This window comes from Lampris incognitus, chromosome 6 (assembly GCF_029633865.1).
Source record: "Lampris incognitus isolate fLamInc1 chromosome 6, fLamInc1.hap2, whole genome shotgun sequence".
Classification (NCBI taxonomy): Eukaryota; Metazoa; Chordata; class Actinopteri; order Lampriformes; family Lampridae; genus Lampris; species Lampris incognitus.
Genome location: NC_079216.1, coordinates 63,961,936 through 63,989,718, shown reverse-complemented (window position 1 = coordinate 63,989,718; position 27,783 = coordinate 63,961,936). Strand labels below are relative to the sequence as shown.

General features: G+C 43.9%; 1 protein-coding gene across 1 annotated transcript; it reads left to right on the top strand.

The window, feature by feature from the left end:
* The first annotated feature begins 1,107 nt into the window (after positions 1–1,107).
* On the top strand, positions 1,108–26,405 carry LOC130114681 (high affinity choline transporter 1-like). The gene is made up of 9 exons (XM_056282544.1): positions 1,108–1,217; positions 9,386–9,579; positions 9,709–9,822; positions 23,236–23,391; positions 23,548–23,696; positions 23,849–23,992; positions 24,593–24,746; positions 24,989–25,206; positions 25,325–26,405. The coding sequence occupies exons 2-9, from the start codon at positions 9,396–9,398 to the stop codon at positions 25,826–25,828; spliced, it is 1,623 nt and encodes a 540-aa protein (XP_056138519.1). The 5' UTR covers positions 1,108–1,217; positions 9,386–9,395; the 3' UTR covers positions 25,829–26,405.
* The last annotated feature ends 1,378 nt before the right edge of the window (positions 26,406–27,783 follow it).

The window sequence follows — 27,783 nt, the reverse complement described above, 5'->3', positions numbered from 1 at the left end:
AAAGCACTTATGATCCTAATTCTTTTTGGAGGTGGTGGGTATTGTCTCGGAGAGTAAGGGAAAAAAATCCCAGAAAATCAAAATTATGCATAATTATGCATAAATATGCACAAATATGCATTTTTTCTAAAAATGGCTAAAACCCACTTTTCTCGGCGTTTCAGATGATTCTGAGCATCTTTGATTTTTTTTTTCACCTAAAATTTTTTTTCTGGGACCCCCGCCCCCCCCCTTAACCTGGAAAATGTGACCCTCTCCCCCCTTTAATGTTATTGTGTATGCAATGTCATGTCTGTGACGTATGCTTGGTGACCATGGTCCACTACTTGCCGTTTAGCCCCTTTCCACCCCCACTTGAAGTGGGGTGCGGCTACATTGTAGCGGTACACCACTTGAAGTGGGGTGCGGCTACATTGTAGCGGTACACCACTTGAAGTGGGGTGCGGCTACATTGTAGCGGGGTTCTTCTAGTGCAACAACAATACTGCAGTAGCCTACAAAACAAGCCACGCTGGCCACTGGATGAAGCGCAACGTGTCCAAAATAAGCAAGGGGATGGAGACGCCGGTCAGAAGATGGCAAAAAATACACCAGAAAATGATAAAACTATCCGGCGAGGCCGCCTCCATGATGACACACCTCTGAAGGAGTTATAAGGGGAGGGAGGGAGGGGGGGAGACCCGGGGTGGCGGCCGGTCCCCCCGTCGCCTCTGCCGTTGAGCCGAGACCGCGTCCGCGGGGCAGCCGAGGGAGGCTCTCGCTCACTGGAGGACCAGGCATAAAGACACGACCAGCACCAGCTCCCGCCGGGCTCCGCTATCGGGACTTCACTGAAGCATGTCCGGCATAAACCTTGACACCTCCACCTGTTGTTTGGTTTAAGGTCCCGTTAGCAGACTCGGCATCCTTAAGAGGCAGGCGTCCTACGTCAGCTTCACTTCTCCTAGCCGCGCAGTGGGCGGCGTTGGGACACAACGCGCACGGGGAGGCGGGATTTGTGGGAATGCGGGTGGGGAAAAAAAGAACCCCCCCCCCCCCTCCTCTCCGTTCTCTCAACGGAGTCCACTTCCCCTCTCTGCGCCACAGCGGATCTGCATGAGCCGACTGCCGGTGACCTTTTTCTCTTTCGTTAAAACAAAAAAAAAAAACTCACAACTTTTCCCCCCACAGAAAAGTTGGCAAGGAGTGAATGAGCGGTGCGTCTCTCCGTGACTGCGGTAAATGTGCTATTTACGTTGGGTACTAGGACGTGTAGCCTACGGGTTGTTTCCTAGTCTGTGCTAGAGAGTACTAAGTGGAGTGATCTCATTCAGCTTGACGGTGGCGAGCCAGGCGAATCGAACGCCTTGGCTCGATCGGACGCGTTGATTTTGTGCAAAGTAAGATTATAGCCAATGGGCGAGCCAGCAAAATACTTGGTCTGGAGCAAGTCAGGGAGCGTCTCACAAGTGCTCGCAGTACCGCCCACAGACGTGAAAACATCCATTGCACAGCCAGTGCTTCACTTGAATTTAAAGTGCAAAGTGAAGATATGAAATTCATTGCTATATTAAGAAGAGGAGGAAAAAAATTGGTAAAGAACGTGAAGGTGTCACTGTATGCAGCTGACACCTGCAGACATACTACAACTTATATAACACGAGGCGACGTTCGTTTTCTGATGTACAAGTCTACTGTCTAACTTTTCTAGCGCACAGTTGAAAATGGAATAAACAAGTTGCGGGGGGGGGTCAAATATAAACGAGCAAAGGTTTACAATAGAAGAGCTTCAGTTTGCATGTTTGACTTTGGAACTGGCTCCAATGTCTGAATTCGTTGAGCTCCAAATGAAATGCACTTCTTATTGAATCCTCTACAACAGTGGTTCTCAACCTTTTTGGGGTCCTGGACCCCCCCCTGCGTATTTTTGATCTACCCTGAGGACCCCCTCCACCTGATCTTGGGGGAGGGGGGTTGCAATTTGATAGAAACAGTAGAAACTGCATTTTAAATTGCATTATAGCATTTATTCACTCTTTGGGGCAAAAATAAGAGCTTTCAGTTGTAACTTAGATATAGTTAACAAAACAGAATTCTTATGCAGTAACTTTCAGATATATGTAACAAAACAGAATATGTATTCAGTAACTTTCAGATATATGTAACAACACAGAATATGTACTCAGTAACTTTCAGATATATGTAACAAAACAGAATATGTATTCAGTAACTTTCAGATATATGTAACAACACAGAATATGTATTCAGTAACTTTCAGATATATGTAACCAAACAGAATATGTATTCAGTAACTTTCAGATATATGTAACAAAACAGAATATGTATTCAGTAACTTTCAGATATATGTAACAAAACAGAATATGTATTCAGTAACTTTCAGATATATGTAACAACAGAATTTTTATGCAGCAACTTTTAACAATGCAAACGGGAGCGAGATCTCTTATTAAAATAACAATAAATTACACTTGTGAAACAGATGTAATCAGAGAAAAAAGTCCTGTTACCCTTTATAGTTTAGGTAGATAAAGGTCTCAGTCACATTTGAGTAAAATAATCCTATTTCTATAAATGTCATAGGATCTTTTTTTAAAGATATTTTATTTTCACGGACCCCTTGCAATTACACCACGGACCACTAGGGGTCCGCGGACCCCCGGTTGAGAAACGCTGCTCTACAACACAAATCTGAAGCCCTGCTCTACACCTGCCAAAAGCTAATGTGGTAAAATAACAAATGACAGATTGTAAGGACAGTGATGTACGTCCATGCAGCGAGCCTGGTTTAGGCTACTTTTTTCTTTTTTCTTTTTTTTTGTACTAGCCATCATGTAATATGATTTTTCCCCAAATTATTTTTTTCTTCCATTTTTTCTAACGGCATTTTTTAAAATGTTCCATTTTTGTAGAATTAGACACCTCTAAGACAGTCCATCACTTGGTAGCAGGGTGTGACATGCTAGCTGGGCAGGGTGTAACATGCTAGCTGGGTAAGCGTACACTGAAAGGCATAACCAAGTGGCTGGAATAGTGACAGTGTACAGGAACATCTGTGCTGAATACAGACTGGAAGTGCCCGAGTCCAAATGGGAGACACCGCCAAAGGTGGCTGAGAATGGTAGAGCTAAGAACCTGTGGGACTTCAAGTTTCAGACTGACAAACAAGTGCTGTCTAACCATTGTGGTGGTCGACAAGGAACAGAAGACAGCAGTAGCGATCCCGAGTGACGGCAACATCAGGAAGAAAGAGCATAAGAAGCTAGAGAAATACCAAGTGCTGAGGGAAGAACCAGATCAGATGTGGAAGGTGAACTCCACAGTAGTCCCAGTAGTGATAGGAGCACTATGAGCTGTGACCCCCCCCCCCACCACCCCAAACTGGCAGAGTGGCTCCAGCAGATTCCAGGAACAACATCTGAGGTCTCTGTCCAGAAGAGTGCAGCCCTAGGAAAAGCTAAGATACTGCACAGAACTCTCCAACTCCCAGGCCTCTGGTAGAGGACCCTAGCTTAAGGATGACACACACCACCCGAAAAAGGGTGAGAGGGAGATTTTATTTATATAACTTTGTTAAAAGAAACACTCAACGATAGGGAAAGTGCTCAACAAATGAGCAAAATAATCCAGTGAGTCAAGTACATTCTTTATGAGACAGTACGAGCCTGTTTCATGCCATAAGCTGACAGCTGATGATTGCTTATGGCATGAAACAGGACATTATTATAATTATTTATTATTTTATTATTAACCAAATGCCAGACAGAGGGAGTCATCTACCAGGCATCAGTGACAAGAGAATACAACTGAAATGTGGACACCTACGTTGGATTAACAGAGGGCCCTTTTAAAATCAGGTTTAACGCCCATATGAGTAGCTTCAGAAATAAGCATGCAAGAAATGCAACAGCCTTGAGCCGACACATTTGGTCATTGGTAGACAAGAATATGGGTTACTCTATATCATGGAAAATCCTTGCAAAGAGCAATACATATTAGCAGCAAAAGATGTTGTAACCTGTGTTTGGCAGAAAAGTATTTTATTACTTGCAAACCTGATATGTCCACCTTGAATAGTATAATTGGCCACCAGACACCGAAAAAAAATATCTTCTCAAGGCCGTTGCATTTCTTGCATGCTCATTTCTGAAGCTACTCATATGGGCGTTAAACCTAATTTTAAAAGGCCCCCTGTTAATCCAGTATCGATGTTTGTGTGTTTTGTGGAGAAACGTTTGACTCATGTCAAACAACCCGGTCGTAGACGTCTCTCAACTCCAGCTCCATCCTTGCGTTTCAAGTTGCTAATCCAACTGTAAACAATGACGGGCGCATGGAAGAGGAAGTCTTCATAGGAAACGGAAGCGAGCAGCCAGCAGGTACACCAGAAGTCCCGAAATATTGGCCGTTGTTCACAGAGCTAGCCTCAGGACTCCGAGATTGTTATCCTCGAACACAAAGTCCATTTTTCTCTTGCAAGAAATTGGAGTCTCAATTGCTACTCAAGTCTGGCACACAGTTTGCGGGTGCTTAGTTTGAAAATTTTTGTTCTATTAAAAAGAGATTAAGAATTGCCTGGTATTGTGATGTGATTGTGATGGCCTGGCGGCCTGTCCAGGGTGTCTTACCCCCCCCCCCCCCCCGTCTGCCACCCAGACTGCTGGGATCGGCTCCATTATTCCCGCGACCCTGAGAGCAAGATAAGCGGTTTGGATAATGGATGGCTGGATGGCTGGATTAAAAAGTGGCATGTTGCATGTCTGCCTTGATTAACAGGTCTGTCAACCTGTCTGCCACCGAGGTCTACCCGTGCTTTACCCATGGTCCACCCTGTTGCCCAAATTTGGATTTGCTGGTTCCAACAACTGACAAGATGGCGGCTAGAAAAAAGAAATTTTAGGCTTCAAAATGCCCCTTCAGAAACCAATGGGCGATGTCACAGGCACTGCATCCATCTTTTTTACACAGACCATGATTTTCACCCTGCTTTATTCTTTGTTGCACAATTGTTTTATAGTACACTTAAAAAATCAGAAAACTTTGTATTGTAAAATGAATATTTCCATGTAGTGTGCAAGTTGCTTCAAAACAAACTTCTAAAGATACTATATGTTAGCTAATTTTGGATACCCTATAGAACCAAATTTACCCCAGTGATGCAATGTTGTTAATACAATGACTAAATCTGACAAGTACTATTGTCAGTTAATGCCCAACTTGGTGCCAGAGGTGAAAAAGGGAACCAGAATTTCATTAGTGTCTTTTGAATACATGGACAATATCTTGATGCATGTTCATTGCACCACTGTTACTGGGCTACACTAAGCCATTACTCTCAGAACGTTCAGGTAGGGATTTGCAGCAGCTTACAAGTATTTTGTAGTAACACTGTACCTCCACCAGCCCCGCCAGAGACTATCCGCCCTATCATTCTATATTACTTTGGCAATTATGCGCTTATATGGCTTTGAAAGTTTGGTAGATGGAATTTGTGCAAAATGTGCGACTGGGTCTCCTTTCAAAGTGTGCATTATTAGACTACATCTGCATCAGGTTGTATACTAAATATATGTCATAGCAGTTTTGATAATCACTCTAACATCACTTTGCTGAAGGAAAAGACAAATTGAATTTTTAAGTCTAGTAGGCCTGGGCCAATCTATTGCCAGGCCAACACATACATATGCAATCATTCACACAGTATTCAGATAGTCAGAATGGAATTATGAAGATATGATAACTGTGAATACTGGTGATGATGCTGGAATAAATTATTATCTATTGCGCATTATATGTTTTCTAAAATAATGTTTTTGGTTTTAAACATACTCCCAACAGACACAAATTAAATTTAAGAAAAACAGTGTTATTAGCATATTACTGAAAAGATGAATGATCTTATGTCCAGTCTTTACTGTGAGCAGCCCAGAGAGGACAGCAGAATCTGAATAAGGATCACTTTTGATTGCCAAGTAAGTTTTCATGTCATAAGAATTTTATTCCTAGGTTGCTTACTTGTTAAATATTTGAGAGATGAAATAAACATCAGAGATGCTTTGCTACAAGCAGAAACTGCAGGAGCTATTAGGATGTTACAAGTTACTCCTCTTGCTGGTATTCCTTGGAGGAAGGGTGGTCAGAGCATTCACATTGCGGTGAACCTTTCTGCATCTTCAGCAGGTATCTCAGGGTCACAAGCGTTTTGCCCCTTAGCCTGTACGCCTCGCCTGAGTGGGGCAGCAAAGACCAAATTAGGCTTCCCCTGCAGAAGGGTTCCAACTGCGGGCTCTCGTCAACCACAACCATCTTGAACTGGTCTCAGCTGCCATGGCTATCTCACCAATGGCTTGCCTCAGTTGTCTGGGTTCCAAACCCATCTTCTGCAGGAAATAGCGCACTGATGTTGCTGGGAAACCACGGCTGCCAACTTCGATGGGAAACAAGGTTGCATACCACCCTTTGACAAGAGCTTCATCAATCAAATCCTGGTACTTGGCTTTTTTCTGTTGGTGAGCGATGGCTAGCCTGTCCTCCCAGGGCACTGTGAGTTCGGCTACTAAGATAGTTTTTGTGCTCCTGGATAGAAGTACCATGTCTGGTCGGAGTGAGGTTACTGCCACCTCTTCTGGAAAGACAAGTCTCTTCTTCAGGTCCACTTGCATCTCCCAGTTGGAAGCCCGATGCAAAATGGAGCACGGGTTCTTGGCAGTTGTTCTTGCCCAAGGAGTCTTATCTCCTTCTCTTTGGAAATTGACAACTTCGGGTGATAATGCCTGGTGTTTATTGGCTTTGACTCTCTGCAGGTCCGTCCATTTGGCAATTTCTGTGAGGACCTTATCGTGCCTCCACCTGTATTGGCCTTCTCTCAGAGCTTTGGGACATCCAATCAAGATGTAATTGAGGATGCAAACGGTTGCTTCACACTGCTTGCAGGAGGGGTCGTATTCTTTGCCGCAGATATTTAGATTGTTTGGAGTTGGCAAGAGGTCAGCCACAGTATGGAAGAGGAAGGTCAACTTGTCCAGAGTTCCTTCCAGGACAATGTTTGTTCAAGTGCTTAGTCCCGCTGCATCCACTGTCCCTGGCAGGCGAGTCCTACCGCTTTTACGAAGTGGTCGTCTTCCACTGCCTCTCGGACGCTCTGTACCACTAGTCCTCTCTTGCCTTTGGCACTGGCCTTACTTCATCTCTTGGCATTGTAGTTTCCAAGTCCCTAGCCATCCTTGACAGACTACCCCAATGATCTCCTGATGTTTTATGCGTTTGCTTCCCTCACTGCTTCCTGAGGCTTCCACTTCCTGCCACACTTAATGGTGTTGTTAGTGTGTCTGACTTTCTCATCCTCAGACAGTAGCAGTGTACTGACTGCTCTTGCCTCGCTCGCTTTTTTTTATCAATTACCTTGTCTAGTGCTGCTGGTCTGATAGTCACCAAATGTAATTTTGTTGTGTGCGCACAATGACAATAAAGTATCTTATCTTATGTACTCATTAGCGAGTAGATAAGATGTTAGTCTTTTAGCAATAATGGACCAGAATATTTTCCCTTCAACATCTAGCAGGGAGATCTCTCGAAACTGGTCAAGTCCTAACGAGTTCAGTTCTTTAGGAACAAAGCTGCCCTCAGCTAGTGTCCAGAGCCAGGGTTCCTGTTTTTTCTTCCAGAGTGTCCGCAAAAGCTTCGATAGCCTCTTCAGTAGCCGTGGGCAGTTTTTGTAGACCTTCTTGTAAGTGGTGCCAGGTGGTCCTGGAGCAGATCCTGCTCGAGCTTTTTCCACTACTGAATATTTATTCTGAGAAAATAGATATGTAGGGTTATTCTCATATTACGTCACATATCACGTGACGGCAACACACCCGCCATGTTGGAAGACAATGGCTCCAATCCATTGGATACTGTGTTGCTCTCACTGCGCAATGCTAAACGCTTTCTGAACAGTCAGAGTAGCCAAGGAGAAGAAACTCGAAGGTTGTCAGAGGAAAGAAGAAGAATATGGATATCGAGGATAAGTCGGGAGGATCTTACAGATGAAAAATTAGTATCATGCAGAAGTTAAGATGCCTGCTTTTACAAAAGGAGAAAAGCAGCTTGGTCCTTCAGCAAGAAAAATTGCATCCATCCGCATCCATGTGGGGTGTGTCACTGGCCTAGGACGGAGAAAATTTTACAAAGAATTTTACAAACAGACTACCTCAGTAATAAGGATAGTGCTGGTATGACAACAATGGCTAAAACTGCCTTGGTTTCTTGTGCATTGACAAGTGTGTGTGACTCAGTAGTTCCTCGAGACTGACACAACTTTCAAGTTATATATTATTCATTGTATAAAGCTGTTATAACGTACTTTTTAAGAAACAAAAGCATTTAAAAATAAAGACATTTCAATTTGATTAAGACATTTTTCAATTGTGTGTCAATCATCATCAGCAGTTATAAGCTAAAATCTTAAAATGACATGGTTTGAATATAATTGGTACAAGAGGGAAGAAACTGCTTTTGTTTTGTAAATTTGTTAACATATCGGTCCGATATGTCGATGAGTGCGAGTTCTTCCATGTATGTCTCTCCTCGGTGTTTCCATCTAGAGCTTGTACATCATTCCTGATTGAAGCCGTGGCGGAATTGCATGAGATTGGCCCAACAGCCGAAAATCGAATCTGATCCTGTGCGCCGTTAGGCCAGAACTTTGTAAAATGTGTTTTGCAAACTGTTTTTCAAAGAGCGGCTCACAACTGCGATGCTTTATTTCCGTACGTTTGTCCGATTTTCGCCTAAAATTTCGTACTTGTAAACAGTGGCGCCCCCAAGGGGTGGCCACGGCCACCCTGATGCTATCCCTGGCCCCCCGCTGCCCCCCCCCCAGCCACGAGTCGCATATGCAGAACATGCTTCTGATTATGCACAATATGCTTCTATCTGATATCTTACATTAGGTGCTGTTCATTTAAATCAATAATGTATATTTTTCTTAACTCTCATATTGACAGTTTTCCACTAGGCTATACAGTACACTACAACAGCAGCATAGAATTCCCCAAATTCAGGCTTTTGGTTTTGGTGTGCCACCCCAAGATTTTCAGTGGCCCCATTTGGCCCCCCCCCTATGAAACATTTCTGGGGGCGCCACTGCTTGTAAACACAGATCGACAATGAGAACTTCAGTGTAAACTGGTTGCTAAGGTCTAGCTGTCCTCCAACATGGCGGAGCTGTTCGTTGTCAATGAAAAAGTCACGTGCTCTTGGTATTTAGAAATGATCTGTTTACCTAAAATTGGCACATCATTTATGATCATGTTTGATGTAGTATTTGAGATGCTGTACCTTTGAAAAAAAACTTCTTTTTTTTCCTTTGCTATCTGTATGTGTGATTGGCTGGCTGACTTGATAGGAACTGAAAGATGGAAGTAAATGTCCCTGGGCTGGCGGCAATCGTGATATTTTATATTTTCATTCTGGCCACCGGGATCTGGGCTTCTAGAAAATCCAAGGAACAAGAGAAAAATGGCGGGGTCAGCAAGAGCGAGGTCACCATAGTTGGGGGCCGCAACATCAGTGTTCTGGTGGGGGTGTTCACCATGGCAGGTGAGACTCATCTATGCCTTTGTGTGCCGATAACATTCCACTGTTTTGCGTATTGGCTGGACACTATATTTCTTGTTGCCTGATTTGCTATTAACTCTGTACCTGCTACGTCTGTGCCTCTCTCCACAGCCACCTGGGTGGGAGGAGGTTTCATCATGGCCACTGCTGAGGCTGTTTATACTCCTTCTAAAGGTCTTATATGGGCCATGGGGCCTCCTGCATATGCCATCAACTTCCTTCTGGGTAAGCTGCACAAGGGGTCTTCAAACAGAAGCTCAACCCCCTCAGTAGTACTGGCTGTTAATAAAGACAGCCACTGCGTTAAGTCGCCTAAACGACATTATATGACAACCTAACATTTCCTGGCGTTTTGCTAATGTTCTTATCCAGAGGGCCAGTGGAGTCTAACATAATAATAATAATCATTATATTTTAAAGCACTTTTCTAGACACACACAGCGCTTAAACGAACACGCATCCCCTGATCACCAACATTACAACCAACTTGGCAGAAAGAAGTTCAACTGTCAGAGACATAATACCTAGAACATGCTTTCTATGCAAGTTGTCATGCAGTTGTTGCACGCAAATGCAAAATATTCATGTCTCGTTTGATTTCAATGTTAAAACTGCCTCAGTTGAAGTCATGGGTGGATCAACTATTTAAAGTTTATTTTTATTAGTAAATTATTAAAAAAAATTCCCAAGAAATAAGTTTGAATCTCAGTTGTCTGGAACATCAGACAGTTGTTGTCAGTGTTGCGTTGTCCACGTCCCTAGATTCTTTGGAAATATAAAGACATTGCTTCTTGACGATATTTATCTCGTCTTCCACTGAACAACACTTCACATCAGTTTCACTGTGAGGCAAATCCCGCGTCCATGCAGATTTAAAGGGCACTGCTGCAGTCACACTCATATTACAGGGTTACCTTGAATAAGACCCAACCTACATGCCTACGATGTGCACTGCCTCTTTAAACCAGATGTGCAACACAAGTGTTTGTGCAATACAAATTACAGTGGATATAAAAAGTCTACACACCCCTGTTAAAATGGCAGGTTTTTGTGATGTAAAAATGTTTCAAACCAAGATAAATCATGTCAGAACTTTTCCACTTTTTGCTGAAATTGCAACCTATAAAAATTAAGAAAAAAAAAATCAAACATTTTGGAGGGGGGACGACGACTCACAATAACCTGGTTGCATATAAGTGTGCACACCCCTAAACTAATACTTGTTGAAGTACCTTTTGGTTTTATCACAGCGCTCAGTCTTCGTCGCTAAGAGTGTATATCAGCTTGGCACATCGTGACTTGGCAATATTTCTTCCTCGCAAAAGCGTTATGGATCCGTCAGGTTGCGAGGGCATCTCCTGTACACAGCTCTCTTCAGGTCACCCCACAGATTTTCAATTGGATTCAGGTCTGGGCAATTCCAAAACGTCCGGTTCCCATGTGACGGTTTGTTTGTTGCTCTGCTTGCTTTTACCTTTTCATAACTTTTAACAACTCCTTGGGACCGCTGAATTATTTTTTTTATTATTGTTTGCCTCTATTATTATTTTATGGGTTATCCCCAGGTCTCGGTTTGTTACAAAGGGTGATGGGGCTTCTGCTGTTGGAGCCCCCACACTATGGAACACTCTTCCTATTGAACTAGGACAAACCAAGTCTCCATGGCTTCTTTTAAATCTCGTCTTAAAACTTTCCTTTTTACGAAAGCTTTCACATATGTTTGTTATTTTCTTTTATTTATACTGTTGTTTTTTGTGTAACTTTAAACGGTGTTATCCTGTTTTGTGAAGCACTTTGTAACCCTGTTTATGAAAGTTTCTGAAAAAATAAAGTTTATTGTATTATTATTGTTATTATCATCATCATCATCATTATTATTATCTTCTTTTGGCGAAGCAATTCCTTTTTGGACGCACGCGTTGGGTCGTTGTCCTGCTGAGAGGTGAAATTCGTCTCCAGCTTTCTAGCAGATGCCTAAGGTTTCATGCCAGAATCGACTGGTATTTGGAACTGCTCCCTCCACCTTGACTACAACCCCAGTTCCAGCTGAATTATTAAAGCAGCCCCAAAGCCTGATGCTGCCACCACCATGCCCCACCGTGGCTATGGCGGTGTTTTGGTGGTGTGCTGTTTTTGTGCCTTTTGGAGTTATGGCCAAAAAGTTAAAACCAGACAATGCAGCCATAACACATTTTCCCACGTGGTTTTGACAGACTGGATGCTCCCCCCCCCAAATGTAGCTGGGCTTGCATGGGATGCTGTTGTTTGTTTGTTTCTTCGGTGTGTGTGTGTTTGTAAAGGCCTCTGTCTGATCACCCTACCCATCACCCAGACATAGGGCGAATACGGGAGAATGATATTGCAGCGAATTCGGGGGACGATGCAACCACAGGAACTGCCGCGGCCGGGACGCGAACCCGTATCGCCCGCACCGCAGGAGGCATCGCTAACCGCTAGACTAAAGGGTCAGACCCACGAGCCAGCGGCCAACGTGTCTTCTTATCCATGCACGTTACGGTATGTAGGGGCCGGCGCTGCCCGTGGACTACAATACCCATAACTCCCTGCTCAACCTCACAGGTGAGCTCCGCCGTATCCGGTGACGCAATTTGGCCCTAACGTTGGCGGCGGCGGAATTGGCGTAGCCTAGGTGCGTGATGGCGTCGTTCGACTTCCGACGTACGAGTACTCGCACAAGGACTTCCGGTCTGGTTTGTTGCGCGGAGAGATGGCTTTGTTTTGCCCTCGCTGTTGGCAGGACCTCCCTAAAACCACGGTCCACGATGTACATCCTCGGTAGCTCAGACGAGCGGAAAACGAAAAAGAGAAGGGGGTTTAAGATGTATATTTCAAGCTACGACCACAGCTATGAGGGTGAGTAACCATATCATTAGAACTACGCTAGCGCTAGCTAGCTAACTAACGTTAGCTGGCTGCCTTGCAACTAACCCTACCCTGCTACTTTGTTTTTATTAGTCAGCTGGTGTTGCTAACTTGCGTTAGAAAAGCGCCATATTAGGTTGATTTATTATTATTACCTACATTACATCTACATTTGTTAAGGTATAGCCCGGTATTATTGCAATCTACTACGTGTGGGTGCGTGGGAGAGGCGTTACTATGAATTCCACGGCACTTCTAGGCAAGACCCGCCCTGAGAGAGGCATGGTGGGGGTGGAGAGACTGAACAGCCGAGCTCATTTGGCAGGGGCGGCGGCCTGTCCAGGGTGTCTCCTCGCCTGCCGCCCAATGACTGCTGGGATAGGCTCGAGCATCCCCCCGACCCTGAGAGCAGGATAAGCGGTTTGGATAATGGATGAGTGGATTAAATGAAATGATACAAATCAAACATACCTGGTGTAAAACCGGATGTCCTCGTCGGAACCTGCAAATCGCCTCAGGCTGAATGTGGACTGTAGCTGGACGGTCTCTAGTTGTTTCTGGAGCACTTCTATTTGTTTCCTCACTGACTCGTTTTGGGCCAGGGCATCATCCAAAGCGGCAGGATTAGGAGCCACGCAGTAGTCCTGCTCTCGCAGGCAGCTGCTGACATCCATCTCATTATCAGAGGAGTCCAGAGCTGGCAGAGGGGCGACGGCAGGACGCTCCCGGGGCTCCCACACACCTGGCCTGGGTGCGGGTTTGGAGCACTCATTCCACACAGAGTGTGAGGACAGCTCCTCTCTTGAGCCTCCTTAACGCACCTGTAGCTGGCACAGCGAAATCACCCGCTTCAACATGCCGACCACACACTTCTAAAAATCTCCGAATCTTGGCTAGCCACTTAGCTCTTTCCTCGCAGTTGCTAGGGACTGAATGGAAACTTAAAAGAGAATTATAGCGCGCCGAATTCGCACCCTGTGGCACACAACGGTGCTCAGTGGAGCCTGATTCACGGCGTTCATACTTGAACGCCCCTTTTTGCCTTGTTTGATTCATCGACTTTTCGGACGACATTAAGATTTCGGGCGGATAAGTTAGCAGCTCATGATTCAGCAGGACGTAAGCATCCGGTTGTACCGGAAGTTCTTATGCAAACAGACACACCGGAATTCGTGCAGCGCGACGTTAACGCATCGAGCCTATTCATCCTCTCGTGGGACCATGCACACAATACATTCAGAGCGACTCTTCCCTGCACAACGAGAACGAAGGACCACGTGACGGGTTGATTTATGGTCCGCGAGAATTTTTGGAGGAATGCCAGAAGGAAGATTTTTTTTAATTTCCCTACCAAAAAAAATAAAATAATTAATTTCTTAGTAAAAGTAAGACTAGTAATATATCGAAAAATAGATGAAAAATCTCTGTTTAAATTATAATACCTGCAACGTATCGACACCCAAAACAAACTAACGAACAACATGCTGCTGGAGGTTGAGTGGCCCGTGGTTTTAAAAGTGGCCCGCTATGAAAAGTAATTGGGGACTCCTGAGGTAGGAAGTGTTGCCGGGTTTGGTTTTACTTGAGGAAAGCACTGCAGCGAATTCGGGGGGGGGGGGGGACAATGCAACCTCGGGAAGTGCCGCGGCCGGGAAGCGAACCCGTGTCGCCCGCACCGCAGGAGGCGTCGCTAACCGCTCGACTAAAGGGTCAGACCCGTCAACCTAGACAGAGTTGTGTAGTTTGATCTGATTCTAAATGATCATGTCATGTGCATTGTCGCCGTCTTGCCACAAGACGGCGATGATGAGCCGAAGTCATTATCGCTCATTGTCGCCGTCTTGCGGCAAGACGGCGACAATAAGCGATAATGACTTAGACGGCGGCAATGAGCGATAATGACTTAGGCTCATCATCGCCGTCTTGTGGCAAGACGGCGGCAATGTTTTGTGTGTGCGTGAATTAATTAATTGTAAAGCGCTTTGAGTGGCAGTTGCAGCCAGAAAAGCGCTATAAAAATGCAGATTGATTGATCGATCGATCGATCGATTGATTGATCGACCTATACAATATTTGCAGCCTCACTCCCTCAGATCACCTTTTGTGCCTTGATCATCACGCTGCTGCTGCTGCTGCTGCTCAACTGCTGATTGTAACTGATCAGGATGAGTCGGTTTTTAATTGCTCTAATAAGTTTTCATTGAAGAAATTCGTTGCCCTGCCTGTTGTGACAGCACTCACCGATGCCATCGTCTGCCATTAAGGCGCTAACTTGAACGGTTCAATTATACCTATTGAACACCACAATTAATGATTGATGATTTTACGAGACTGATATTATTCCATCAATTTTAGTGGTTTAATGATACAACATTGAATACATAAAATTAATGGTTGATAAATTCACGAGCCTGATTGGATGACCCGACAGTTGTCACGTGTAGGGAGCTTGCCAGGAATCCCTGCAGCTTCTTTAATGTAGCTGTAGGCCTCTTGGCAGCCTCCCTGACTAGTTCTCTTTACCCCACTCTTCCGAGCCTCCCTGGTCGCTGCTCCACCCTCTCTGCCGATCCGGGGAGGCCTGCAGACTACCACACGCCTCCTCCCGTACATGTGGAGTCGCCAGCTGCCTGTTTTCACCTGACAGTGAGGAGTTTCACCAGGGGGACGTAACGCGTGGGAGGATCACGCTACTCCCCCCCCCTGAACAGGCGCCCCAACTGACCAGAGGAGGCGCTAGTGCAGGACACGTACCCACACCCGGCTTCCCATGGAGGTAACACGGGGATTCGAACCGGAGTAGACCACCACGTTACCCGGAACCCCCTTCTCTCAGTCTTTGTTTTAATAGACTTTGTTGTTACAGTTTTGGAGGGAGGCCCTGTTCTTGGTAATGTCACCGTCGAGCCATATGTTCTCCACTTCTCGGCTGTCTTCGCCGTGCTCGACGGTCTGTGTCTAATGGCTTGGAAATTCTTTTGCACCCCTTTCCTGATTGATACCTTTCCACAACGAGATCCCGTTCATGCTTTGTCAGCTCTTTGTGGACCATGGCTTTCGCAAGTTGGATGCAACCAAGAAGATGTCAGGAGAACCCCGCAGGAACAGCCGACCTGTATTTGGAGTTGAGCACAGTCACTTTAATTGAAGGCTACTTTTTAACGTGAGTTTGAACGTGACTGGTTAATCCCGAACACAGCTACATCCCCGAGTATAAAAGGGTGTGCGCGCTTAAAAGTTTTGTATTTTTTTTTCCTTTAAAATGTTTCTGATTGTTTTTTACTTTATTTTTATAGCTTACAATTTCAAAAAAGAAAAATTGGAAAAGTTCTGACGTGATTTATCTGGGTTTAATTTTTTTACGATACAACAATTTGCCATTTTAACATGGGCTGTGTAGACTTGTTATATCCGCTGTATCTGTCAGTTTTCAGTTTGAAGACATTCTGCCATTCATCCGGGTGTCTTCTGCAGTTCTGATGCCGAGAGGCGTAACCTCACTATCTGCCCCTTTTTGAAGAGGACCTGAGTGGGGACATCTGTTCAGAATATGTGCTGTTGTGGTGTGCCGTGAACGTGACATCACTCACCCGGGCCACCTCCCCTTTCTCTGAACTGGACTATAGAGGCGACCCCGACTGTGAGCGGTCCTCCTCCCCTCCTGCCCCACTTCCCTGGGACTGGGTGTGGGTGTGGGTGGTGTGTCAGAGGAACTGCTGAGGCGGTGATAGGGATGTTTTCGCAGCATTATAAGTGGTGTACAAACGATGCCGTAACCCTCCCCCGCTGTTCGGGGAGGGTTGTTCCAGTTTGACTCCTCTTTTGAACCATCCGTCCTCCCTGTCTAGAATGTGTATGTCCCGGTCCTCAAATAAGTGTAAGTCACCGAGTCCTGTCCCAAGTGGCCTGGCTCTCCTGTGTTGTGCCGTATGTTTGTGTAGTGGCAGCACAGTCTCACCTATTTTCAAATCAGTACACTTTACTGCATAGACCACACTGCAGTGTTGTGGTTTCGATGCACTTCCTTCAGGTTGACGAGGCGTTGTCTCAATGTGTTACCAGGTTTGTAAAACACCGGGATGTCATGTCTGGCACAGATTCTCCAAAACTGTTCACAGACCCCTGCCACATATGGAATGACAATATGGTTGCATCTGGGTTTGTTGTCCCCTTTGTTTGGTGGTCTGTTTTCTGTGGATCTTGTTGCTGCTTTGACGAAAGCCCAATTGGAGTACCTACAGCCTTTTATAGCCCGTTTAGTCAGCCCGTGCACATACACATACCCAGAAAGTAAACAGATAGAACAGATATTCCTGTGGCTCGGGACGATCATGCATGTTAGAAGAGGGCAAGGTGAGATGATCTGGTGCTTGTGGAGTACAAAGAGGGGAAGGCTATGTGAGTTAAGTGGGAAGAGGAAGCTTGGCAGTGTGAACATTTTCTTCAAAGGCTGGGCTTTCATATTAAAACAATAGGTCGGAGGAGGGAGTGTACTGGGGGAAATTGGGAAAGGCACTTTAGGAGTGCATGCAGGAGGAAGCTGCAGAATTCCAGATAGATAACTACAGCTTAGGCCGAATCCCCGGTGATGACAGGTCTGATTCATTAGATGGGTCAATATAACTATAAAGTACCTTTGAGACTTCACAATTTTCCATTTAACTTCATATTCATAATATCACGTAGACCTTAGAAACGCATGTTGGTCAAGCTCCAGCACGTTTTATAAATGAACTGCAAGCAGACGTCGTGCAAACAAAGCACAAAATACGTCCACCCTGTCACAGACAAATTCAGAGTAGAGCAAATACATTTTTATTGCATAGTGACTATAAAATGCAAATTTTCAGAAAGATATCTAGTCCCGTTCTCAACAATATATTTTAGTCAATGGGAAAAGTCTTTTGATAATAATGAAATGACTGCAAAATATTTGTTTCCCTATAAAATCTGCGACAGTTGCGCTTTCTTTTCTGAATAAAATCTAACAACAACGATATCTGGTCAAACTTTCAAACAATATTGTTTGGCCCTCATTTGTGTATAAAGAAATCACATAAAAGGTTTTGCTAACTTGTGAAAATAATTTGTTTATTTTCATAAAACATGAAGATGACAGGGTGGACCTTGGTCATGACAGGATGGACAAAGGCTTTAATGGGGGAACTAGAAGAGAACGCATCATTTGTTAAACAACAGGAAACCCTTAAGCATTATAAAGAATTATTTCAGGAAACATTTTACTGTCAGTTAATGGAACAAATGTGGACATTTTACATTGCTGTAAAAAAAAACATGTTATAGCAATATGACATTGCTATTAAAACAATGACAATGACAGGGTGGACATTTTTGGCTAAAGTTAGCATTTAATGAACATACGGTAGACCTTCAGTTAGCAAAGCGATTAATTGTTGAAGGTGACTGTGTGCTGTTTAACAAATACATTTTGAATTTCTTCCAAGTTTTTATATGAATTAATATTTCACTATGACAGGGTGGACATGTTAAGCATGACAACGTCCAACTTCAAACACAATATGATGGAAATTAGGAAATGTAAGTTTAGCTACTTACTGTATTTGCAGCAGCTGTTACACCCGCCATTGAAGAGAGACAAAATGGTGGTGGTGATGTCGCCGATTACGTCAGCCGGTTTCTTAAAGGGGCAGTTACCCCATAATGACAGGGTAGACAGCATTTTCAGGGACACGTGCAAAGTGTTTAATATTATTATGAAAATACAATATAAATGACCAAGTGACTTCTTCTATCAAGGAACTTGTTGGGGACAATCAGAACATATAAAAAGTATTGAAATTTTGTGTCATTTAACACTTATTACACCCATTATTAGCAGAGCAGTGTGTGGGACATGCCAAAATCACGTACACCCAAACAAAGAAAATGGTATAAAATGAGGGAAACACATTTCAAGAGACTTGTCATTGAACTGATATGTGTGTAAATGTTTGGCCATTCCTAATAAAACCTCAGAATTCCATTATTTTGCAATATGGTCATGATGACCGTGTGATCCTGATGAGGACACCAAAGACACTTTATAGTGATTTTGACCCTGATGTAAAGTACTGCAGGTTCTAGCTGTTTTGTAGAGTTCTTACCATTGACATATAATTTAATGAAATTTAATAAAAAAATTCTGGCACAGGATGCAAATCCTCTACACCAGACTCGGCAAATCAAAACAAACAACCATACAAAAAAGAACCACAATATAGTTGTTAAAATCACAATAATCTCACAAATAATCACATAAATACAATAGTCTCTCAAATACATTATTCTCACAAATAATTACAGTCACCCAATACTCACAATAATCACAACTCAGTTTTATAATTGTATAAAAAGTCTTTTGTTGACCAAAAGTTATCTAATCTGTTTTTAAAAGAATTAACTGAAGGACCCTGCACCGCATCCTCTGGAAGTTCGTTCCATGCTCTTACAGCACAAATTGTGAAGAAGTTTTTTTCTCTTTTCAGAGTGACACTTTAATGGGAATAGTTTTAAGGAGTTCCCTCTTAACTCATACCTATTATTCCAAAAGTAGATAACAGGCTCAGCTGTGAAATCATATATTTTGTGAACAAGCTTATAGACTTCAGTCACGTCTCCTCTATGTTCCCTGTATACTAGAGTTGGTAGTTGTAAATTTCTTAACCTCTTTTCATATGACATCTCTTTCAGACCTGAGATTAGTTTAGTACCTCTTCTCTGAACCTTCTCAATTTTTTCTATATATTTTACTTTATAAGTACACCAGACCGAGCTTGCAAATTCAAGATGAGATCGCACCCAAGGATTTATATAATGGCAAAACTATTTCCTTACACAAATTTAGGAAAGTTCTTATTATTATCTCCAGCATAGTTTGCTTTTTTTTTTTAATTTTCAGAAATGTGCGTGTAAAATTCAATTGAACTATCGACCACAACACCTATGCCCGTTTCCTCTTCCACTTGCTGAACCATCAACTCTCCAACTTTGTAGTTAACCCAGTTGGCACTTGTTTTCCCAATGTGTAAGTGTTTGCGTTTTTCTGGATTTAATTTCAGTAGCCAGCTATCACACCAGTTACTCATGCTATGGAGGTCTGCTTGAAGATGGGCTGTATCAGTGCCCTTATTAATTATTCTAAATATTTTTGTATCATCCGAAAAAAGGTATGAATCAGATTGTATCACACTTGGTAAATCATTTAATAAGAAAACAAAGAGTACAGGGCCCAACACAGGACCTTGTGGAGCTCCAGGGGTGAGCTGAGTATTCTATAGAAACCCTGGATCTCCAAAAATAATAATAATTAATTAAACTTATATAGCATTTTCTAACACTCAAAGTCACTTTACAATAAATGGGGTGAAACAAGACAACAGATAAACGTAACACAGACATACAGGGGTGGATGGGAAGGGGGGCTACTTTTCCTTTGCACAAAAGAGCCTAATGCTAAGGTTACCAGTTTCCAGTAATGGGTTTTTGAAAATTACCAATGTATTCTCAATGGGATGGTTTACTCCCAGGGTAATAGAATATTATCTACATGTAAATGATCACCTGTTAATTTCTATTTGTAAAAAACAAAAACAAAAACATAAAAAAACTAAACTAAAAATAACAATGGTGATAGGGAACATTAGGCTAATGAGTTGGCAAGGTGGGACAATGTTTGGCCCTGTCACCTCACAGGAAGGAGGTTCTGAGTTTGAGTCAGTGTTCTCCTTACATAGAGTTTGTATGATCACATGAGTTTCCTAACATCCAAAATATTAGGTATTAGATCCTTCTGCCTTTGCTCTTGACTAAGGCACTGGCCTCAGAACTAGGGGTTGGTCCCTGGGTGCAACACTGTGGCTGCCCACTGCTGTTAGGTATTCAAGAAGGGTCAAATACAGAGGACAGAGTTCCCCCAAAGGAATTAATAAGGGGTGACTTTACTCATAAGGATCAGTGATTTAAAGAAATAGTCTCTCAGCCGTGCCTGACACTGCTAATTTTACGATTTATACTATTCCAGCTTAATTGCAAATAGTAAGGTCTTGTTTTTATTCGGGCTGCGTTAAATAATCATAAAGTTCCTGTTGGAACACCTTACCCCCCCCCTTTGCACACAGCCCCTGTCAAAGTTCTCCTCTATATGTTCTTACCATAAATCCATAAATGTGTGGTGCTGTCCAAATTTAAGGCAGCAATGACTAGCTCCACTTGTGTTCTGGCTCCCATCATCCAATCAGGTTAAGGACTGTCTCCCAGCTATCTCAAGAATTCAAGTCAAGTAGGTTTTATTTGTTCCCAGAGGGGCAATTGTTGTGTAGCAGCGGCAACATTTAAACACACAAACACTCCACAGAACACACAAGGCAAATAAATACAAACAAATACAACATGTAGGGAAGAGAACAAAGCCAATGAAAAGCAATGCAACAGTAAACAGTGTTAACAGTGTTTATCAAGGTCGAGCTGGTATTACCTCTTACTATTGGAGTTTAGCAGTGAAATGGTGGGGGGAATGAAGGAGTGTTTGTATCTATTGGTTTTGACTACTGGGTATTTGAAGCGGGAACCAGAAGGCAAGGTCTGAAACTCTAGGTGCAGGGGATGTTGTGCTGTCAGACAGGATGGATTCTGCTTTTCTTAACATCCACTTATATAAACCAGACAGACTTTTCTGTTGGGTACCTGTGATACTTACTACTGCAGGCCTTGATTACCTTTGTTAGTGCATTTTTCTGTTTAAGATTGAGAGAGGCATACCAACCGATAAAAGAAAAAGTACTAACCAACTCAATAAAAGATCTGTAGAACACAGTCATCAGGGACCTGTCGACACCGAACTTAGCCACCTTCCTCAGATAACAAAGGTGCTGCTGGCTTTTTTTTGTTGCATAGCAAATTGGTATTACAAGCGAAGTTCAGCTTGTTATCAATTATAGTGCCCAAGTACTTGTATGACTCAACAATTTCAACCTCCTGACCATTAATCTTAGTGTTGACCGGGTTGGAGTGCCTCTCTCATCACAGAAATCATTAACTACTTCACTCTTGTTCAGTCCCCCATACACTTAAACTGTCTGCCTACAACCCCATCCTCAAAAAACCTGGACTCAACCCTGATGTCATGAGCAATTTCCAGTCTATCTCAAATCTCCCCTTTCTGTCAAAAATACTGGAACATGTTGTGACCTCCCAACTCAAAGTTCACCTCATCGCCAACAACCTGCTCGAACCATTTCCATCTGGTTTCTACTCACAGCACAGAAACAGCCCTCCTTAAAATCACTAAAGACCTCCTCCTCTCCGCAGACTCTAGCCACCTCAGCATTCTCATCCTCGTCGACCTCACTGCAGATTTCAACACCATCAACCACACCATTCTTCTCTCCCGAATCCTCTCTCAACATCACCGGTACTGCCCTGTCCTGGCTAAAGTCATAGCTCTCAAACAGACAACAGTTCGTCAGCCTCAACAACTGCACCTCCTTCACCGCTCCTTTGTCCCAAGGCGTCCCCCAGGGTTCGGTGCTTGGTCTTCACCTGTTCATCTTTTATAACTTTAGTGGTAACAATACGTCATCATGGTCTCCATTTCTACTGCTAACGTCGATGTTTGTTTGATTTGGTTGTGCGTTTGATGTCTGTTGTTGTCCATGTATGTACTGTGCTCCAGAGTTTAATGTGTACTGAAAACAAATTCCACCAGCCTTGGTTGTGTGGCTAATAAAACAATCTAAAACAATCTAATGATGGCCAGCTCTACATCTCCACTAAATCCCTCACCACTACAACTTATTCCAGTCTGACCAACTACCTCACTGAAATTAAATCATGGATGCAAACCAACTTCCTCAAACTAAATTGTGACAAATCTGACATGATTATCATCGGTCCAAAATCTCTTGCCAAAACCACTCACAACTTCTGCCTTGCCATCGATAACTCCTCTCTGTCCCCGTCCCCACATATCCCCAACCTCGGAATAATTTTCGACAGCAACCTCTCCTTTGAACACCACATCAATCAAATTGTTTTCCTTTTTCCTCCTCAAAACATAGCTCGTCTCTGCCCTTCAATCTCCTCCTCTACTGCTGAAACCTTGATCCATGCCTTCATCACATCCAGAATTGACTACTCAACAGCATTCTCTACGGCTCATCGTCCATCCAGTACATCCAGAACTCTGCTGCCTGCCAGCTCAACAACTCCCGCTCCCATGACCACATCATCCCTTTCCTCCAGAACCTCCACTGGGTCTGTCCCACAACGGATCCAATTCAAAGTCCTTCTCCTCACTCACAATTTCCTCCATAACCAAGCCCCCTCTCACTGGCCTGCTCCACTATCATACTCCTTCCTGCAGCCTTTGCTCCCCCAACATCAACCTCCTGTCTTCACCATACAGGACAAAACACTGGAACTTGGGGAACAGAACCTTCTCCATTGCTGCCCACTTGCTCTGGAACTCCCTCCCCAATCATATCAGAGCCTGCACCGATCTGTCCATATTTAAATCGCCAATCTAAGCTCACCTCATCAGCATTGCTTTTAATATGTGATTAATGTTGTGTTTTATGCTTTTGATATGTTGCTTTTATGTTTATTTTAACATATGTAAAGTGTCTGAGTATTTTGAAAAGTGCCATATAAGTAAATTACATTATTATTATTATCTATTGTTATTATTTGATACATACAGTCTGAAAAGTCACTTTTTTTCTTTTGCTTGGTCTTCAGCGGGATTGTTTTTTGCCAAACCCATGAGATCGAAACGGTACATGACCATGTTGGACCCATTTCAGCATTGCTATGGCAACCCATTCACCACAGCACTGCTGTTTCCTGCACTGCTCAGCGATATCTTGTGGGTGTCCTGCATCCTCACCGCTCTGGGTTGGTCATCATTGACACTGGACCTTTACACCTCACTTAACACTTTACACAGCACCGAGACCGCAACTAGTCTTCACATTATACAGCTTTACTATAGCACTGGGGGACTTTTTGCCTGTGGTTTTCTAATTTTGGTGTACTTTTGGCATTTTCCAGGAGGGACAATAAGTGTGATTGTAGGACTGTCCTCCACCGTCTCCATTGTCATCTCTGCTGCTGTGTCCATAATCTACACACTAATGGGGGGTCTGTACTCAGTTGCCTACACTGATGTCCTCCAGCTTTCCTTTGTCTTCATTGGCCTGGTGAGAGACAGAGGAAGTGAGGAGGGAAAGGATGAATGAGAGGAGGGCTGAAGACGGGTGGGGGGTGGGGGGTGGGTCTTAGAAATGTAGGCATTCACACAAGATTGGCATTGATAGGTCAGCGCTTTCCAATCACTGTTTTTCTGTTTCAGTGGCTCTGCATCCCGTTCTTAGTTGTCAATCCGGTCATTGACCTCACACACACAACCTTCCTGAACCAATCAAATGATAGACCATGGCTAGGTGAACTGAAGCTGGAGGACGCAGGGAAATGGACAGATGAGATGCTCCTATTGGTCAGATTTTAAACCCGTCTGTGCATGAATGTGAATGTGAATGAGCCAATACTTCTGACCTGGCTTTCTTCAATGTGCCAAACTAACAGCAAACTTTACCTGCAAATTCCTAGGAAATCATCTCATTGTCTCATCAATCATCTCACATGTCACTATGTCAGTTAAGAAGGGCAGTGCATCATCAAATTGGTCCTAAGATTTGTTTTTTTGTGTTTGTTTTTTTGCTTGTGCAATGCCAGATTCAGATTAAATGTTAAAACCTGGAGTTAAAGTCAGGTTGGCTGTTAAACGCTGTAGTTAAAATCATAATGCAACATTATAAAAGCTAGAATGTGTCTCATCAGTCACCAAAGAACTACTTTAAAATATGTGTGTGTGTGTGTGTGTGCGCGTGTGCACATTTGCTAATTCAACTTAGCTTGACTTTCGTTAAAGCTCTTGTTGTGAAAGTTCTACTCCAAGAGGCCCTTGCAAGCATTCTTAGATAAAGCCACACTTTAAGCTAAGCTGATTCTAACAGAAGTGACATCACGTGACTCATATATGATATGAAGTTGTTTACTGATAAACCTTCTGTATTTGTGTGTATGTGTGTTGTAGTCTCTAGGTGGGCTGGCCTACCAGGCTTTACACCAGCGTATCCTCTCTGCAGCCTCCTCTGCTCAGGCTCAGGTCACCTGCTTTGCTGCCGCCGGGGTAGTCTTACTTGCAGGAATTCCTTCAGTTGTCATTGGAGTAGTGACTGCCGCTACAGGTGTGTGTGACTGAATACACAATTATGTGCACGAATTCACACAGCCATGGCCAATATATAAGTGTGCATAGACGTAGGCACGAGCTGTGTCATTTTTTATTATTTTCACAAGTTTACCCATTTTCACAAATGTTCCTTCACTTCAGTGGGGAAATATTTCACAACGTTATCTTTAGCCCGAACCTAATGCACATAAACCCCTTCTCTGTCTCTCCCCTGTTCCTCTGTCGCTCACCTCTCAGACTGGAACCAGACAGCATATGGCCTACCTCCCCCCTATGAACGCGGGGACGCAGGGAAGATCCTGCCGCTGGCCCTGCAGTATCTCACACCCTTATGGGTCTCCGTGTTGGGCATTGGCTCTGTAGCTGCAGCAGTCATGTCGTCTGTGGACTCTGTGCTGCTATCCTCGGCATCCATGTTTACCCAGAACATATACAAGAGCACTTTGAGGAAGCAGGTGTGTGTATGTGTGTGTGTGTGGGGAGGGGTTGCACTTATGTGGTCAAGTATGAAATGCAAGTGATTTTGACCCTCTTCCTCTTTCTTTATTGATGTAATGCCCCCCCCCCCCACAGGCTTCTGAGCAAGAGCTGCAGTGGGTGATCCGGGTTAGTGTGTTGCTGGTAGGTCTGGCTGGCACAGGCCTGGCATTTGTTGGCGACAGTGTGCTCGCCTACTGGTTGTTGAGCGGGGACCTCCTCTTCTGTGTCGTCTTCCCCCAAGTCATCTGCGTGCTTTACTGCAGCTATGCTAACAGCTACGGCGCCATCACCGGCTACATTGCAGGGCTGCTGTTGCGTTTGCTGAGTGGAGAACCGCTGCTGGGGATCCCTCCCGTGATCCTGTACCCTGGCTGGAAGGAGGAAGGTGGGATAATGATCCAAAGCTTCCCCTTCAGGACTCTGGCTATGCTGGTCTCTCTGCTTTGTATCCCTACAGGGTCCTGGCTGGCAGAGCTGGGCTTCTCTCAGCGCCTACTGCCTCACTCCTGGGACCTGCTGGGGATATTCAGGGAGAAACAGGGGGTGACAGAGGAGCAGGAAACTCAGGATACATATGTACTTCATACGCGCTTGTAGGATTAAATTAAGCACCGTTTTACCGAAACACATGCACGCTTTCTGTTCTTGCACTTTTCTCTTCTCCATCTAGTATCAGTATGGGAGCACAAAGGAACAGGGTCATGCGCACATGCACAAAGAGTTATCCCGATATGCGTGAACTGGTGGGCCTAAAAAGTACCCTAATTCACAGTGGTGCAGACCTGTGGGTGAAGCGTAGGTGCTTCTCCACTACTAATGAATTGATTGACTAATATCCTTGTTATCCTAATTTACTGTAACATGGATAAAAAAAACCAAACATATTCTGTCGCCATCAGCTCCTGTGATATGTCCCAGACTATTCGAACCTAACTCATATGATCGTGATAGTAAGTTATTCTACGAGACACTTTTGGAATATTAGGAGGAGACAGAGGAGAGCACTGGAGAAAATTTTGTGGATATTCTCAGGGAAATTGACCGTCTCTTAAGTATTATCAGTGTGCACAATTTTGACTTTTTTAAAAAAAATTTTTTTACAATGATTCTTTTGACCTAATATGAGATATTTTGTGATTAAGACGACAATGTAAAATATAAACTTTGCATTTGACTGGGTGGAAACAAACGCTTTTTGGTGTTTATGCTCAAGTTTGCATCGGACACAGTGCCAAGATACACAGCATGCAGATAGACCAACTTCTCTACAATTCTGTGGAAGTGACAACTGATTAGAATTTACTGCAGCGTTAGCTTTGACCCCCTGGTTATGTAACCCCATCACCACCACCACCACCACCCTTGTTCTGGCTATACTTTGAAGAAACCACACCAGTCTTCTGAATTCGGGGTCGCTGCTGCAGGCCCATTTATTTCTGGCACAACTCAACCGGCACAATCAAAATGAACCGTTAGATGCTGTGGTCATACAGTGTCAGCTCAGTTCCGGCCCAACTCCGTCGCTGCCATGTGAAGAAGGGGGCTGAGACGTTACTGCGCAAGGCACTTGACCACCGCGCCGTCACCACTAGGAGGTGCTAAGTGAAAGGTGCCGGGTTTGAATATGGGAAGAGCAAGAGAAATTGAACATGCAAAGAAAAATAATGTGTTGTGCCGAACTTCAGCAAGTTCATAACGTGTAATTCTTATCCCCGTAACACTCACAGAGCTGAAATGCGGCTGCCATAGACGGAGCGCGAAGTTGTTCGAATTTCCAATCCTTTCGCCCTACGCTACTGAAACCCTACCGCAGTACCACCTTTTTAGCGCCAGAGGGCGGCAGCAAGAGGTGCTATGCATTGACCGTCCAATAGAGCCGAGTCCAGTCTGGGTTTAAAAAAGAAAAGAAAACAGAGAGGAAATTAAAACCGGTATTTCGGAAGCACACATTCTAACGTTGCTTTTTTAAAAGAAAAATCCACTTTAATTATGCACTCCCGTCCCCCCCTCTCATTTGATTTGCTTTTCATGTGAAGATCAATCTTTCAGTGCTGCAGTTATTTGCATGGCTAACCTCTGATTCCTTAACTCCGGTCTAACATTTACATGTATATTATTTCGGGAACACTCTGTACACTAATAACAGGGAGAAATCATCCCATTGTTTTGCTGATAGTTAGCAATAGATCTTGTAACAGTAATTGTCATTGATGGGCTGCATGGCTGACTGTGCACTAGCTGGGACATAGTATGTTGTATATGTTGAGGAGATGAAGCTGAACGAGAGGACGGGGGATCCTCCCGTGTGTTGGATGCTGCAGAAGGGCGCTCAGCAGCCTTGCTAGAGTACTTGTGTTTCACGGGTCCAGTGGTAAATGTAAATTCCTTGTGTGATTTTCAACAGTGGAGTTCAGCTGCGGTGTGGCAGCACGATTCAGTTGGCGACTAAATGGCCAAACAAAAAAAAAAAGGCTATTCCAAATAAAAAGGATTTCAGCCTCAAGGCTATGGGTCGTATGTTGGGTTTGATTTAACCAGAAGCGTGAACGAGA

Bases quoted from the DNA above. Each gene is read 5' to 3' on its own strand.
- LOC130114681 (XM_056282544.1), top strand. From the start codon at position 9,396: ATGGAAGTAAATGTCCCTGGGCTGGCGGCAATCGTGATATTTTATATT. The intron at 9,580-9,708 runs GTGAGACTCATC...CTCTCTCCACAG, and splicing joins GGGGGTGTTCACCATGGCAG to CCACCTGGGTGGGAGGAGGT. The intron at 23,392-23,547 runs GTTGGTCATCAT...GGCATTTTCCAG, and splicing joins CTGCATCCTCACCGCTCTGG to GAGGGACAATAAGTGTGATT.